The following is a 17,050-nucleotide window of genomic DNA, read 5'->3' on the forward strand; positions in this document are numbered from 1 at the left end:
TTCAATCGACTTCCTCTGTTATGGGGTCAGTACTAGGCCTCCCCTGGCAAGTTCGAACCTCACTACTGCTACCCCTGGGAACACTGGGCCCCACATAAAACCTACAGAAGATGGAGCAACAAGTATATTTCATTACCCTCTTCTGATGCATACACTCCTTGCCTGCCAACCGGTTGTGCTCTACCAGGCCCAGGACTTCCTAATGCTTGTCTTGCCCTTTGCATCTGTCCTCTTCTGGAATCTTTTCCCGTTGGCTATCTTCTTGCAAGGGACTCTTTATGTGGAAGACATGGACTTCCGGGAAGTTCTTGGCAGCCACTCTGTCCCTCTGGACCTCACCCTCAGTCTTGTACTGTTCTGTTCCATGCACCATCCTCTCCACCTCCTCCTTGCTGAGCTGGCCCTTGTCATTGGTGACAGTGATCTTGTTAGCTTTGCCTGACTCCTGTCGGTGGCTGTCGCACTTAAGATGCCATTGGCATCTATGTCAACATTTACTTAGACCTGGGGGACCCCATGTGGAGCAGGAGAAATGCTACTGAGCTCAAAGCTGCCCAGCGGGCTGCTGTTCTTCGTCACAACCCTGTCACCCTCATGCACCTGGATCGGGACCCCACTCAGGCTGCGTGTCAGAGTAGTGAAGGTTTGGGTCTGTTTGGTAAGGATAGTGGCACTTCACCGTCTCCAGCCCCAGGGGACAAAGGAGCCACATCCACCTTCTTACATTTGTCTACCATCCACATAGCCACCTGCATAGCAGCCCCATGGGCCACAGGCTAATCCAGTTAATGTTCTTGTTCAGATTCTTGACGTTGAAGAAGCCTTATAGATTCTTCTCCACCTTAGCGATAGGATGACCTCATGGGTTTGGGCCTTGATCAACTTGGCATCGCTCAGGGGCATCTCCACAGGCTCCAGGGGGCTATAGAAAAGGTCTGAATACAGTTCCTCAAAGTGGGCATGAGTGATGGACGTGTAGAAGCTCACACCTTCGAACAAGAAGTTGATCTTCAAGGTACCGCTTCCCTAGGGACAGACAAGGTTTCTCTCAGTCAGGCTGGAAGAGGACTGAGACGCTCCAAGTGGCGGGAGTTGGTACTGCTCGGCAATAACATTCTTTCGCTGTCTCTCAGGCCATTCTAGCTGGGATCGGTCAGTTTCGGCGCCACCGGCTTTTTATCCCATGTGGGAGCCCCGCCTCCTCCTGCCCTCGCTGGCGAGAACCTTCTCCCACCTTCTGCTCCCACCCGAGCCCTCCGACCCAGCCACAACCAGCCGCGCTGACTCCCGCAGAAAATTCGAACCCAGCGGCCCAGAGAGGCACAGAGCAGAGTGGCTGACCCCCATTCCCCACTTGGGTTCAGAGCTGCTGCACAGAACCACACAGAAAGTTCCAGTTCTTCCAGGCTGCTTCTGTATGCGACAGCCGCCAAGGCAAGGGAACAATGCTGTGAACAAGTTCTCCCTATTACTAGTTGGAGGGCGGTTCTGCTCAGGAGCCAGGCCGAGGTCCGCCCTCCACTCCTCTGGGCCCCCTCCACCCAACCCAACCCATCTCCGACATCCCCATACCCTCCCACCCCAGCTTCAGAAAGTCCGGCGCGTGTTGCCTCGCAAACAGAACCAAAGCTTCTAAAATTTAAATAGTGGTGTGGGGCTTGTCTTGAAAGAATTAATTCTTAAACCACGAAGGCCGGCTTTCAGAAATTAATTCAGTACATAAGAAGTGTAACTAGGAGAAGAAATAAGGTGAAATAGGAGTACTGAAAGGCGTTGTTTATCTCTGGCATTGGTGGTTCAGTGGTAGAATTCTCGCCTGCCACGCGGGAGGCCCGGGTTCGATTCCCGGCCAATGCATATGTATATCTTTTGTTTTCAAGGCCTACTTCCTGTTTTCTCCAGCCTTCCTCCGGAACTCAGATTCTTTCGATTTGACTACAGTGTTTTCACCCGTTCCCTCCCGAGGAACTCAGACTTAACGCTGTGGTCATGGGAGTAGAGAACCTAACCCACCAACCCTTGGGAACGCACATAGGAAAACCTGCGTTTCACTCCCGTGTTTTGATACTAATCCTGTAAAGTTTCTCTCCCAAAGAGCATCGTCCTCAGAGCGTTTTGGAAAGACTTTGTGTTTTTTATCTTTGAGCCTGTTTTTGTTTTGTTTTGTTTTGTTTTTATCGCCCTTAGGCGGAAATGGCCTCAGGATTCAGATGTAGAATAAATTGCTGTAGTCTCACATAACTTAAAGCAGTGGTTCTCAACCTTCCTAATAATGCTGCAGCCCTTTAGTGTAGTTCCTCATGTTCTGGTGACCCCAACCATAACATTATTTTCGTTGCAACTTCAAAACTGTAATTTTGCCGCTGTTATGAATCGTAATGTAAATATCTGATATACAAGACATCGGATATGTGACCCCTGTGAAAGGGTCCTTCTACACCCCACCCTCCCAAGAAGGTCGCGGTCCACAGGCTGAGGACCACTGCCCTAAAGGCTGAAGTGAGTTCACCAAGCAGGGAAACTGTATAACTTCCCACTGTCTGAGGTTTTGAAAATTGAGTCTTTTATTCGTGTCCCATTTTCTTTAATTCAGAACATTTTGACTGATGTTGGACTTATATTTAAATTCAAATTCAAAATGGGATCTCTTTCTCTCTCTAGCACACACACACACACACACACACACACACACACACACACACACACACACCACCTCACCTCACCAGGGAATATAAACCTGGATCTCCCAAATTGATGCAGTCTAGGGGTCTTGATCGAATTAATTTTCTCTGCCAGTTAAAGAATTAAAAGGCAAGAAAAAAAAAATCTCAGCTCAATAGGTGATAGAGGAGACACCTCAAGCACTCAAGGATCAGCAATTCAAGAATCTCAGAAGATACACAGGAAAAGCCTCTGCACAGCATGGGGGAGAGGGTGGGGATGGGATGCAATGGGACCAGACCCGACTCAGAAAGCCAGAAAACCCAGCCTCTTCTAGAGAATCAGAGTTCCCTTTTGCAAGTTCTCAGTCTCATGGATAGAAGAACCTAAAAGCAAATTCATAAGGAAACTCAAGGACCATTTCATTAGAAGTTGGGGGAAATCCACAGAGTAGACCCACTGCAAATCCCAGAAGCTGCCAGGAGGGTGGAGATGGAGAAGTTGTACCTTTTGAGGTCAGCAATGGAGGTCTACAAGCAGCTAAAAAGAGAGGTTAGAGGTCTTTGAGAAAACAGTAAGAAAGGCAAGTGTCACAGACAAGCACACTTAGCATTCTGGTCAGCATCTTAGAAGATAAAAGGGGGGAAATGGCCAGGCAGTGTGGCCCACACCTTTAATCCCAGCACTCAGGAGGCAGAGGCAGGTGGATTTCTGTGAGTTTGTAGGCCAACCTGGGCTACATAGTGAGTTCTAGGACAGTCAGAGTTATTTGTCTCAAGAAGGAGGAGGAGGAAGGAGAGGAAGAGGAATGGAAAAAAAGAAAGGAAGGAAGGAAGGAAGTGAAAGACCCCCACTATGCTTATTGCCTGTTTAAATTGCTCTTGCTAATTTGCCAAGGTCAAGTTATGAGAAAAGTACAGGAGGGAACCAGGTGCTGCTCTCATCCAACGCCAACCAGATATCTGTGGTCTGCAGCTTGGACCAAAACAAGGTCAGCAGGACAGTGTCCAGTATGCTGAGATAGTCATAACTGAATTCTTTGTATTCTTTGTGCCCAACCCGAATAACCAACTATCCTTGGTTAACTACAACTGCTACATTTAGATGAAACAATGAAATCCCTGTAACCATGCTTCTGTTTCTGTAAGCCTGCTTCTTGCCACCCCAACCCTATATAAACTGCCTGAGTTTTAACCTCAGCACGCTCAGTCCCCCGAAAGACTGAAGCGTCCACAGGTACCTGTGTAAACAATAAACAACCTCTTGCACTTGCATCCAGTGGTCTGGTCTTATCTCTTGGGGGCAAGGGCCTTCCCCCTGACAGGCTCCAAACTCTTGGGGTCTCTTGGGGGTCTTTCAGAAGGAAGGAAGGAAGGAAGGAAGGAAGGTAGGAAGGAAGGAAGGAAGGAAGGTAGGAAGGAAGGAAGGAAAGAAGGAAGGAAGGGGGAGAGAGAGACTGATGGAAGAGGAAAGTCACACACTAAACAAGCAAACATACAGTTACATTGATTAAAAATAAGTAAAAAGGAGGAGATTTAGGAATGTTGTAGAGGAATAAGGTTATACTATTGAATAATCAAAAATCCCTCACTGATGACATTTGAGTAAAAACAAAAGACATTATCTTATTGTTTTCTGTTGCTACAGTAAAGCCTAAGAGACTAGGGTCTTTATTTAAAAAAAAAAAAAAAAAAGGTTTATTTAGTTCGCAGTTACAGAGACTTTAATTCAAGGACGAGGAGTAAGGGCATTGGTGAGACACAGAGCTGCTAAGCTGCAGGATGGCTACAATCATCCCTTTTAATCTGAATGCATCCCGTTGGTCTCCACCTCCCAGCACTGAGGATCAAGCCCCAGTCTGAGTTTTGCTTGGACTAATTGTTATTTAAACGGAAGACAAGTGCACAGTGAAACAGAATGTGGGCTTCTGTAAGCAAGGCCATCCCCGAAACAGAAAGTAAAGGTGCTGTGTTCACAAAAGAATAAAACTAACCAAGAATAGACAAGAAAAAGCAGAGGAAATGAGATCAGAAGGGCAAGATCATATGATCTCATCTTAAAGAACATTGAAAAGTCATTAGATTTCCTTCTAAGTACAAGGGAAAGCTTTTAAATTATTTTGAGCAAAGAAGCCACAAAAAGGAGATCCTTAGCCCAGATTGGTTTTTGTTTTATTGCTGGAGGTCAAACTCAGGACATCATGTAAACTGAGTAACAGCTCTGCCACCAATTCTCAGCCCTCTTTTTTCTCCCTTTCTTGTTGAAAAAAAAAAAAAAAGTACATTTAAATTTCTCTTATTTTGTGTGTGCATGTAGAGAGTAAGTGTACCTGCCATCGTGGGTGTGTGGAGGTCAGAGGACAACTTTCAGGAATTTGTTCTCTTCTTCTGTCATCTGGGTTTCAAGGCTCAAACTCTGCTCTTATGGCAGGGTTAGCAGTGGTTGCCCTTTCCTGGTGAGCCATCTAAACACACACCTACACACTCCCTACCCAGCCTACTTTTCTTGAAATGGGATCTTACTTAGTTATCCAATCTAGCCTTATACTCACTCTGGCACCTAGGCAGGCCTTGAACTTCTGATCCTCCTGCTGCAACATCCTAAGTAGCTGTAATTACAGGACCACACATTGGGCCTAGCTCTATGTTGCTTTCAAGGAAAACTGTAAGAGAAGCAACAGTGTGGCTGAAAAACAAAACAAAACAAAAAACAAAAAACAAAAAACAAAACAACAACAACAAAAAAAAAAAACGCTGTTGCCACTGTAGTTATGCCATACAATGCAATGTCACTTGTCCTGAGGAGCCTGACATTTTCTGACTGACAGGGTTTTCCTCCACTTCTCCGCTGGGATTTGAAGTTTTCTCTGTATATAGAAATAAAGGCCAGTGTCCACTGTAAACAGGAGGCACATCACTAGGCAGAAAGCTGCATGGTACCAAAGTAGAGAGACAACGGGTGTAGTTGCTGAACCTGGTAGGAGAGTCAGAAGAATTGGGAGAAATGAGTCATTAAGACAGGAATTCAGAATAAACTGTGAGATCCCTAGTGCAAAGTCATCACAAGTACTTAAAGTAAAGCCAACAGCATATACATAAGTCAGGAAGCCTTCAATAGACTTTATCTCTCAGCAGTCCCCCATATGTTGCTAAATCTGCATTTTCTAAAGGGTGACTATGGCCACATCTGTATGAGATACAGAAGTAAAAAAAAAAAAAAAAAACTTTGGCGCTTATCAATGCCTAGGAACGTAGAGAACCTGTGTACTGTGTATCAATGGCAAGGCTCTGTTTCACTGATGCCCAATAGCCTTGTCGTCTAACACCTGCAAGTGGGGAGCTCTGGGCTGAGCCCCACTTGCCATCATTTGGCAAGGCCTTTACAGCTCTCCTCTTTGCCTCCACATCCAGCTTTGCTGCTGTGGCATTCCTAGATCTCCATGTGGGACTATATAACTTCAGCCTTTGTCCATCTCCTCTACTCCCTTCCAACAGAGTCCCCATACCTTGGACAGTGATGGTCACAGGCTTTGATGAGTACTGTGTCCTTCCTAAACGTGCTGTGCAGTAATAATCACCACTGTGGCTGTGATTTGCCTTGGAGATGGAGAAGTTGCCAAAGGAATGATGATATCTTACAGATTTTCCATTCTTGTAGAATATGACTTTGGTCATGAGTTTGTTCCTCCAACTATGGCACCGCAACATGATGGTCTCCCCTTCCTCAAACACCAATCGAGGGGTCTGGAGCAACAGCCAGTCTGAAAGATGGAAAGAAAATGTGCTAGGGGTAAGACATCAAGGGGCTGGAGCTCTGGCTCAGTAGAATGCATGCATGAGGGCCTGGGTTCAGTTCATAGCACCCAGTTGGGAAGTGTGTTCAAGGTCACCCTCAGTTATACAACAAGCCTGAACTACATGTCTCAAAAAGCAAAAACAAACAAAACCCTAAAGCCCTTGCATCAGCCTCTTACACAGACCCACATGACTCACACAGGAAAAACATCGCATCTATGAGATGTTAAAATAATTTTTAAAACAGTTTTATGGATTAAAAATACTATACTCATACAGGAAATACATTAATTTCAGTAGTTATAGGAGTTATAGAATCCTGGATCCTTCAGTGTATTGCAAGTATAGTCTTTATGGACTAGGATTACTAATTTAAGGATATGACTTTTGAACTAATCTTAGAAAGTGAGGTAAGTAGTCATTAACCATATTAGCAATGAGTAGGGCCTGAATAATTGCAAGCCTCTTTGCTGCTTAACAGAGTCCAATCACTAAGCACCCATGAGCCAGATGTGGTAGTGCATGAGTGTCTGAAATCCTAGAACCTGGGATGAAGTTCAGGAGTTCAAGGTCACCCTCACTTAGATAGTGAGCTGGAGTCTAGCCTGGGCTACATGATGCTCTATCTTAATAAACAAATGTTCAAAGCATAACTTCTATGGCTTATACACAATATACATTTACTTCTCAAAATTTTGAAGTCTGTGACATCCAAAGCAAGAGGCCAGAAATGTTTACATCTGATGAGAGTCCACTTCCTAGTTTATAGAAACTCTTACAGAATTCTCCATAATAAGAACTCCAGTTTCATGACTTAGTTAACACCCCAAGGACCACCTCCTAATACTATACCCCCCCGGGGGGGGGGTTCAATTGCAACATCTCAGTCTTGGAACATGAACATTTGAAAGCATAACACACCCTGAGTAGACACCCATATTTAAAAAAAAAAAAAAAATGAAAGCATATGACCCTTTGGGACAATGTAGGAGTTTTGACCCTGAAGCTCAGGATGGTCAAGACTCATTATGTAATGAAGGCTAGCCTCAAACTTCCAGCAAGTAGCAAGCCTCCTGCCTCAGCTGGTATTACATACAGGTAAGAGCTATCATGCCCCATTAGGCAAGATCTGTTTGTTTGCATTATTTTGTTTTTGAGATCTGTCAGGATTCACTATGGTGGCTCTGGCTGTCCTGGAACTCAAAGAGATCTCCTGCCTCTGCCTCTTGCAGGGGTTAAAGGCTTGTTTTCCTTTTCTTGAGAGGCCTTATCTAGCCCAGTCTGGCTTCCAATTTATTGTGTAGCTCTGGCATTGGGACCTTAAAGAAACATTTTACTTTATTTTATTTTGAGACAGTCTCACTATGTAGCCCTGGTTGATCTGGAAGTTACAGAGATACACCTACCTACAGATACACCTACCTATGCCCCCAGAGTGCAGGAATTGAATGCATGTGCAACCATACTCAGCCCAAAAGTGGTTTGTAAAATCACCTTCTTGTTATTAAACAGGAGAACCTAAAACACTAGGTACTTACATGTACCATCTTCAGGGCTTAGGTGCCCTGAAGGTAGATCAGAAGTAAACTAAAAGCATTCTCATATTTTCAGATATTGAAGTGGGATAGAAGTAGTGTCCAAATGCATTTTCATTATATATATATTTTTCATTTTATATATATATATATTCCTTTGTATATGTATATATATTCTTTTGTATATTTTTTTCATTTTATATATATGTGTATATATATATATACATATGTATATGTATATATATATATTCCTTAAATTAAAACCATCTCTTGATGACTCAATGGAGTAGTATTAAGCCATAAGAATAAATCCTACTTGTGACAACATGGACTAGAAATCAGTATGTTAAGTGAGTTAAGCCAGACATAGGAAGGTGAGTATGCAATATTACACATATTAGAGTATTGAAGATAGCCAATGTCGTAGAAGTTGAGAGTAGAATGGTGGTTAGCAGAGGCTGGGAAGAAAAGAGAGGAGAGGGTGAAATGGGGGAAAGGTTGATCAACAGGTAGTGATTTATAGCCAGATAGGAGCAGGGCATTTTGAGGTGCTTCTGTTTAGTAAGATATTTATAGACAACGGTACTGTACTGTTCATTAAGGATTTTTCAATGTTTATACTATCAAGAAATGATAAATACTTGAGGTGATAAATATGCCTAATCCAACTTAAAAACTGAATAGTATATACACATAACAAGATGTCACATATTGTCCTCTACAAATACATGTCATTTTATACAACAAACAAAAAACAAGTTTTAAAAACTACTTTATAGGCTTTCATCTCATTTAAGGATAAAAGTCATCGCACAGCCTATCCTTTTCTACAAGCCAGTTCCCTTTCCCTCACCTCAGGCCTCATTTTCCGGATTTGGGTTCTTCTCTCGGGGGTTTCACCTCCTGTTTCCTCATACTTATCAAGCCTGCTCCCGTCTTTGCAGGTCCTACTTGCCTACAGTCTCCGTGAGTCCCCACACTGCCATCACAGAAGTGGTGTTTATCAAGCAGGGAACTTCCTTCTGTTTCTCTCGAAGCAACCTTTCTGTGACCTTGAACCTGTTGCTCAACCAGGACTGAGCCAGATAACAGCTGTCCCCTCAACACAGTACTAAACTGAGTGGGTGAAAAGGGAAATGTGTGGATAAACATCTTTCAAGAAGACTCTCAGTGATGCTTCCCAGAAACTAGGCGACCCCTTTTCCTGCAAACCTTGCAGAAAGCAGATGCACCCCACCCTACCCCCCAACTTCCTGGTATCCCAACTCCTTCCTGGGCCTGTGTCTACTAACCGGAAATCACTCCCAGTTGTACAGGGTCGCTGAGGCCGGTCTGCCCCATCTGGCACTGGTATTCTCCGCTGTCATTGTTTGAGGCTTTAAACGTGTAGCTGGGCTGGACCTGGCTCCAGATAGATTTCCCATTGTGGAGCCACTGGGTGGAATAGTTCCCCGGGTTGTGGGTCCCTTCACACTTCAGTGTCACACTGTCTTCCTTCAGCACCTGGATCCATGGGGGCTCAAGTTTCACCACAGCCTTCGGGAGGTGGGCTGAGAGTGGGCAAACAAAAAGAAATGTGAACAAGTAAACTTTGAGAGACTGTGGATTCCAAAAGGGAGTCCCTGTCATTGATCCAGTAAAGATCTGGGAATGATGACTCACAACTGTAATCTATCAATGGAAAGGATAAAACATTTAAGATCTGACTGTGAAACATACTAATTCATTTAAGACCACTTGTGGGCAACTTAGCAACTCTGTTTCAAAATAACTTTTGAGAGGGGTTGGGTTTAACTCAATGGTAGAAGCTTATAGAAAACACCCCACCCAGGTCCTGGAGTCAATCTTCAGACCATTAAAATAATTGTGTACTTGCAATGGCCTCTTTCCCTTGGATTGCTGGGGAATCCAGTTGGAATCTTAGCAAAGATTATGTTCCAGACCCTACTGTGAGAGAGCCGCCCAGTCAGAACCCAAGCCTGATGCTTGGTAGAACACAGACATTTCCCTACAAAGTAAATAAAGCATTTTATTGTAAGGAAGTAACACTGTGAAAACAGGGGAAGCACAAACTTACCAGTCTGCCTGTCTGCAAGAGCTGTAAACAAGAAGAGAAGGGATCAGTGTGGAACAGAAGCAGATGAAAGCAAATAGAACCATGCATAAGGAAAGTCAGGGTGGGCTTGGAGCCTCTTCCCCACCTCAAGAGTCTGTTTCTACCTCTTGTATCCTCCTCACCTCACCCTGCCAAGGGGTTAGTACAGCTGCAAAGCAAGTACGAACATTTGACGCAAGACAGACTTTCCAGGAACTGTAAAAGTACCTGCCAATTCTGAACTTAAAAGACACTAGAGTAGTAAGAAGTTAGAATCCTCCTGTTGTTGTTGAGACATGGTATCACCACGTAACTCTGGCTATCCTGGAACTCACTGTGTTGACCAGACTAACCACTTGCCTCTGTCTCCTAACTGCTAAGACTAAGGCCTGGGTCACCACACCCAGCTCTAAAACCCTCTCTTTTGTCAGGGTCCCCATGGAGCCAGGTTGGCCTGGAACTGGAACTCACTATAGCTGAGGCTATCCTTGAACTCCTGGTTCCCATCACCACCACACAAGTGCTGGCATCACAAGCAGGTACCACCAGACCTGGCTTTCTTCCCTTCTTTATCTCTCCCCAGCTTCTAACTCAGGCCTGCTTCTCTGTCCTGGTCTCTGGAATCCACTTGCTAGGAGAGACTGAAATTGTTCTGTTTCAGAATGACCCTTACTCACCAAACAGCAGCAAAATTGTCAGTGGTTGAAGCAGCCATTGGCTTCCAGAATGTACATTCTGAAACATCTGCGTCTTCAAAGTTATTCAAGAGCTGGATCGGAGTCTGATGGGGTTTAGGAGATAATCTAAGGAAAGAGGAAGGAAATGGACACATGTTCTTCGGCAATCTTGGGTCAGCAGACTCTGGTTCTGCTAACTTAACAATTACTGGGCACACAAGATGTGGAATCTGCTTGACAGACATAACTTTCTTCATATAGCCCTTCGTTATAACCTTGGGGAAACCACAAGTTACTGTTTGCTAGTAAGGAAACTGAGGGAAAACACTGAAAATAGAGGAGAGAGTCTCCATTTAGTGTCTGGGGCCTTGATTTTAGGTTGCCTTCACGAGTTCCTGTGCTGCCTCACATGCCAATACAGAAAGTCCTAAGGGAGTTTTGGCAAAGGAATTTTGACCCAGGTAAGATAAAGACCTCCTAAACAGGTTATTGAAAGACTCATTAGAAAGGGGGGGGGGAACCCAACAAGAATAATTATCTGAAGAAAACAGTTCAAGAATGTCTCTATACTATATACAAAGGTCTGACCTTGCCCTCCAAATGTAAGAAAGTTATTGAGAGTCTTTGTTTTGTTTTTTGAGACACTGCCCTCTATGTAGCCCTGATTGACATGGAACTCACTATATAGACCCGGCTGACCTTGAACTCACAGAGATCAGTCTGCCTGAACCACCTGAGAGGTGATTAAAGGCATGTGACACCATAGCCAGAGCAAAAATGACATTTTAAAGTATAAAGGATAAATTTGTTAATAAAGAAATTGTAATAGCATAAATATTATTCAAAAGAGGAAAATGGGAGCGGGCAAGGTGGCTCAATAGGTAGAGGCACTTACTGCCAGGCCTGATGACCAGCGTTCCACCTCTGAAACCTACATGGTAGTTGGAAAGAACTGATTTTCTCTGTGTTCTGAATGCACACACACACACACACACACACACACACACACACACACACTAAATGTTTTAAAACACATACTTTTTTGGTGTATATACTCACCATCTACACACTTCTGACACCAAATATGGGGTGAGGGGAGTGGTTTCCATGCCAAACAAATCTCCAACACCATCTAGGATTCCTACAATTTCAACTCAGCTCTGACATAATGTACTTGGAATTATCACAACTGTTTCACAGAGCAGACAGAACAAAAGTCAAGAAACTTGAGCATGCTTGTTTAGTTGTCATGTAAATTAACAGAATCTTTCTGTGGGAGATGTTGGCTGTTTGGTGATCTTCCTTTTGTCATGCCTCAGGCTAGCCTCCCTCCCACATTTGCAGAATTGTAAATGCTTTACAACCTTGGTCAGAATGTTTCAGAATGTTTCAGTATTTCACACTTTCTTGTTGTTCCAATGTGGAGCTTAGGGCTTGAGAAAACTACAAAAGAAAAAGAAGACTAAGAAAAAAAGATACAGCTCCTTTAAGAGGCTCTGCCATACAGGTATGCTAAGTAGTAACAGCTTCTCCCTCCTCCAGAATGCCACAGGACAGGGTCATCAACTTCCAAGAGCTAGGGCGATTGACTACAGCTCCCAGTTGAACACAACTCTCAGCCAGGTTCATGGGGCCTAAAGCTTGACTTTCATTGAACTGAATGAGGTGGAGTCAGCCACCAGTGCAAAGCCTGTTTAAGGTTTGGCTCCTGAGACCACAGACACACAGTAAAGACTGGTCCAGATGGGAAAAAAACAAAAAACAAAACAAAATTCTAAACAGGTTACACTGTGTTTTAAAATGTATGTAGCCTTAGAAATGAAAAGAAAAATAGGCATAGACAGTCATAGAAAAAAGTAGACAGTTTATAAATAATAACGTCTTTAAAGAAAGAGTAGAGTAATATAAGGGGGGGGGGACACATAAAGAAGGAAAATGTACGGGGAGTCTGGATCCTGTATGGAGTTGTGCTAACTTTGAGTTTCTTGAATGCTGATGAGAGAGCAGCAGCTGCTGAAAGGCACTGCTAAATTAAGCCAACCTACATACTTCATGGATGCCTTAACTTTAAAATCGAAGTCAGAAAATGTACTGTGTTGGGGAAGAAGTTATGCTTTTGTTTTCACAGGCAATAAAAAGAAGCTGTGGAATCCTTCAAGGTTAATAGACATCAGGTTTGATCAGGGGAGACCTTCTAAAAATCTTGGCTACAGACATAAAGAAATAAACCTAGAAAAACTACAAGACAGGTTATGTATATTTTACCTGCTCAAGCATAAAACTAAAAAAAAAAAAAAAAAAAAAAATCATGTTTGGCTGGCTTGTGTACTTGTGTACTGTGCACAGTCCATACTTGTGTTAATGCAGATATGTATGTTACCTTTGAAAGTTAGTGTTTTCAGAGCAATGAAACAGATGGTCCAGGTGATCCAGCCTCTCAGAGCGTCTCTGTTGCAGTTCCCTCAGAGGTCTGCATCCAGAGCAGCTTCCAGGCTGCTGGCTGACATGGTCCAGCCTTACAGACTATTCTAGCCAGGACTACAGATAAGCCTTGTGCTTTCCCATTGCACAGAGACTGAACAACAAAACTTATAGCTAGTCTTCTTAGAACTTAACCATTATCTAAATTTTCTCAGGTTCCCTAAAGATGTTGTCATCCACATAGAACAGGAAACAGTCTAGAGAATACAATATCCACATTTCCAAGAGGTTGGGTGGGTGGTTTTTGATCATCCGATGGATTATGGATGTCTGTCATCATTTAGGGGGAATATAGGATAAAAAGACAATTATTAACATCAAATATTTTACATTGGTATGAATTTTGGTATCTTGACACAAATTTTAAGTTAATTTTGTTACACTGCATGTATGTTTCTATGCTTTCGCATTGTGCTTATGCAGTTCATTAAAAAATATAATGTATAATTTTAAAAATGCAGGTTAGTAGTTAGTCATCTATAATGATCGAACTTGCAGGCACATTATGTGTGTTTTCAAGATCATTTGGAGATATACTTTAGGTGATCTTCAAACACTTCAGAGATCTACAGAATATGCCATTTAACATATATAATAATCTAAAGATTTTTATGACAGTAAGATATGTCTGCTCCTGGCAGTACCAATTTACTTTAGAAAGGACGATCCACAAAAAGAACCTCCAAATGGAGTTTGCTTCCACTGTGGCAAAGCTAGGTATTTGGGCAAAAAACAGACCTTGCCTTAACTGCTCACAGTATGCTGAACAAATTGGACAAGCAGGACACAAAGACTGCCAAACTTTGCCCAAAAATGTGGGGAAATCCTTCAAAATTGCCTCTTCATTGAAAAGTCTGCCAAATCTTCTAGGCCTGTAGATCAAAGATGGATGCCTCAACATTGCAGAGGAACCTTGGGTGACTGAACAGGCAGCAAGATGTCTGTTGTTTTGGAAGTGGCTTGCACTGCACTTCCTGTTTTCTCTGGTAATACTATATTCTTCTGTGATCTTTGATGGAGTTGAAGACTACATATAGTTTTCTTTAGATATTACAGAAGGTAAATTAGATACAGAGCTTTGGACTCACCAAGATATGATAGATAACAGAGTATTTTCTTTGATTTTGCCAAAATACAAATGGACTAGATAGTATAAACATAATTCTTGCTTGATGATTGTTCTTATTATATATAGTCTTATTATGTTAAAGTTAAAACCTTTCTTTTTGTTTAGAAGTGTTGTGGAATATTGTTTTAACTATGTAAAGATGTGTTACATCTGTTTAGGTTGTGAGATGTTACTCTAACTGTGTAAAGGTGTATTACATTTGTTTATGCTGTATTATTTGTTTAATTATGTAAAGATGTGTTGCTGTTTCACCTTGCCTGCCTAAGGCTCCTGACTGGTCTAATAAAAAGCTGAATGGCTAGGCTGAAGAGGAATATTTGGTGGACAGAAAGAATAAATAGGAAGAATCTTGACTCATGGGAGGAGAGAAGGAATAAAGAGAACCAGGGAGAAAGAGGGACACGTCCAGGGTCAGAAGCCAGGCAGCTGTCAAGAGGCCAGGCAGCCATACACAGAGACCACAGAAAAGTAAGATAGACATAAAGAAAGGTAAAAAGCCCAGAGTGAAAATGTAGATAAAGAAAAACAGATTAAAATAAGAGCTAAGGCCAAGCATCCAAAACTAATCATTTGTGTGCCTGCTACACTTTTGAATTTCCGAAAAGCTAACATATATTGTTTTACCTCCAACATATTTCAGTTTAGACTCAACTTTAAGTATTTCAAGGGTAGTGGCTACTACATATACTATACATCAAATGTGTAGAGGAAAATGATTTAGAAAACTCCTGGTTTTATACAGAGATTAGCTCAGCCCTGTTCACTGGACTAAACCCTCAAAGCAATCAGTCCTTTGATGATGTGGATGGGTGTATGGGGAGTCTCTGGACCACTTTAGTTTCATCAGTTGGTGTAAGGAATTCAGGACAAATGCATAGCTTATGTCTACCTTCTGATTACAGACACCACCAAGGAACCCTAGATGACTACTATGTCCTGTAGAGCAATGCTCATTACGTCACTGGTATGCTCTTATCTTTGTCTACTGCTATAACCCTTCCTCGTGTTTCTGTCAGCAAACACAAGAAACATGAGATACTTAATTCCACTTTCCTTCCTCCCACAATCAAATCGCTAAAGGCTCCACATACCTCAGGAGGCTTGAGGCAAGAATGTTCAATTTACCCCCAGTTTTTATTAACTCTGAAGAGATAATAAGAAACTGGTTGTTCTTATTATACTAATTATAAAATTTTTTAGATATGGGTGTCTGTGTGTGGGTACATGCATATGAGTACATGTGCCTGAAGGTCCAGAAGGAAGTGTTGGATCTCTTGAGTTTTGAATCTCAGGTGGTACTGAGAGCTGAACTCGGAGTACCTGAAGTACTCTGAACCCCTGAGTCATTTCTCCAGCCCCAAAGCATGGGTTGTTTTAAACCATTAAGCCCTCTTTCAAAATGGTAAAATAAGTAACTGTAAAACTTGTAGATTTTTTTTTTTTTTTAAATCGTTGGATCCACCAACCTCCCATTTCAGTTCTATTACCATATCCAGTTAGTCAGGAAGGCTACCTTATCTGGTGGTTCTACTTACCTAGATTTTTTTTTTTTTTTTTAAACACATTTCATCTACTCTACACACTACTCCGGCACAGGCCTCTATCTTCTCCAAAGAGTGCTGCAACCTCTCCTGCACCCCCTCATCTTCTCCCTTCTATCCTTGCTATAGTACAGTCTGGTCTCAGCAGAGCATGGGAAAAGATATTCCTAAAAAGCAAAAAGGTTCCAAAATATTTGGTGGTTTAGAAGTAAAAGCTAACACTTTCACAGTCTATATGAACTGGCCTCCGATTTCTTTTCTGCCTGTTGCTTATTGCCCTTTTTGTCAAAGATTACACTTGGAAAGTCACCTGAGGATTCCAGGAATACAACACTTTTAGGCTCGTGCCTAGAATATGCTCTGCCTACAATGTCAGGCTAGCTGTCTCGGTGCCTCAGAGTACAGAAACCAAACTCCTACACACAAAAGTCCCTAAAAGTAGAAATTACTGTTAGGAATTGCCCTTAACACAACACTCAACGCTACAACACTCAGGGCCCCGACCAGCCAATTACAAGAGCATGTGTGAGACTTGTAGCCACTTCTTACCTCACAGGCCCGGTGGGACAGAGGAAGCCACACGGTAGTCTCACAGAGCCCAGGATCCGAGTCCTGTTGGGAGGGTCTTTCTGGCCAACATCCACAGGAGGAAGTCCTCTTTAGAGACTGGCTGGCCTAACGGGCTTGTCACACTGAGGAAAGAATCATGAAAGAAAAGAAGTTAACCTCCTTAGTATAGTGGTAACTAACCACGCCTACCACACAGGATACCGGGTACCCGGCAGAAAAACATGTCATCGTTTTTTCAGCCGGAAGGGCGGCCCCGAGGGAGCTGTCCCCTGGCCCAACGCCCGCTGCCTGGCATGCCCACCCCCCACCGGGCCCGCGGGTACCTTGCAGACCACCTGGCAAGCCAGGTGTAGGAGCAGGCTGCCTGGGCAGTGGGCCAGCGACTCCAAGTGGTGACCACTCCCCTCAAGGAGTTACTGGGTGCTCCCTGGTCCCAGTCCCCTTCGTTGCAGGACCTAGACAAGCCACATGCAAGGGCTGTGGACCACAGGCCTACAGAAGTGTGAATGCCAACGCCCTCCATCACTCACAAGACAGCTAGTGAACTGGAGATGACAGAAACTGGGC

The 17,050-nt window shown here is 43.2% G+C and overlaps 2 protein-coding genes and 1 non-coding gene across 3 annotated transcripts; 1 reads left to right on the forward strand and 2 right to left on the reverse strand.

Annotated features, from left to right (window-relative positions):
• Position 1: 1 nt before the first annotated feature.
• Positions 2 to 5,260, reverse strand: Hspa6 (heat shock protein family A (Hsp70) member 6). Its single transcript, XM_051185759.1, is given in 6 exon segments — positions 2 to 441; positions 444 to 683; positions 686 to 784; positions 787 to 852; positions 855 to 1,026; positions 5,213 to 5,260. Coding segments are annotated over 6 exon segments (1,065 nt in total).
• Trnag-gcc (transfer RNA glycine (anticodon GCC)) lies at positions 1,787 to 1,857 on the forward strand. Its single transcript has one exon. It is a non-coding gene; the product is annotated as a tRNA-Gly (tRNA).
• On the reverse strand, positions 4,816 to 16,569 carry Fcgr2a (Fc gamma receptor IIa). The gene is made up of 6 exons (XM_051186233.1): positions 16,463 to 16,569; positions 10,763 to 10,888; positions 10,068 to 10,088; positions 9,283 to 9,540; positions 6,167 to 6,421; positions 4,816 to 5,634 (listed from the first exon to the last, which is right to left on the reverse strand). Exons 2-6 carry the CDS (start codon positions 10,827 to 10,829, stop codon positions 5,450 to 5,452), a joined length of 786 nt encoding a protein of 261 aa, XP_051042190.1. The 5' UTR covers positions 10,830 to 10,888; positions 16,463 to 16,569; the 3' UTR covers positions 4,816 to 5,449.
• Positions 16,570 to 17,050: the final 481 nt, after the last annotated feature.

The sequence above is a fragment of the Phodopus roborovskii genome, unplaced genomic scaffold, assembly GCF_943737965.1.
Source record: "Phodopus roborovskii unplaced genomic scaffold, PHOROB, whole genome shotgun sequence".
In the NCBI taxonomy this organism is placed as follows: Eukaryota; Metazoa; Chordata; class Mammalia; order Rodentia; family Cricetidae; genus Phodopus; species Phodopus roborovskii.

What these genes read in the sequence shown, in the direction of transcription:
- Fcgr2a (XM_051186233.1), bottom strand. Translation starts at nt 10,829, where the DNA reads ATGTTTCAGAATGTACATTCTGGAAGCCAATGGCTGCTTCAACCACTG. An exon ending in GACAATTTTGCTGCTGTTTG is followed by an intron (nt 10,089 to 10,762) that starts GTGAGTAAGGGT and finishes TCTTGTTTACAG; the next exon opens with CTCTTGCAGACAGGCAGACT. An exon ending in TGTGACCATCACTGTCCAAG is followed by an intron (nt 5,635 to 6,166) that starts GTATGGGGACTC and finishes CTCTCCTACCAG; the next exon opens with GTTCAGCAACTACACCCGTT.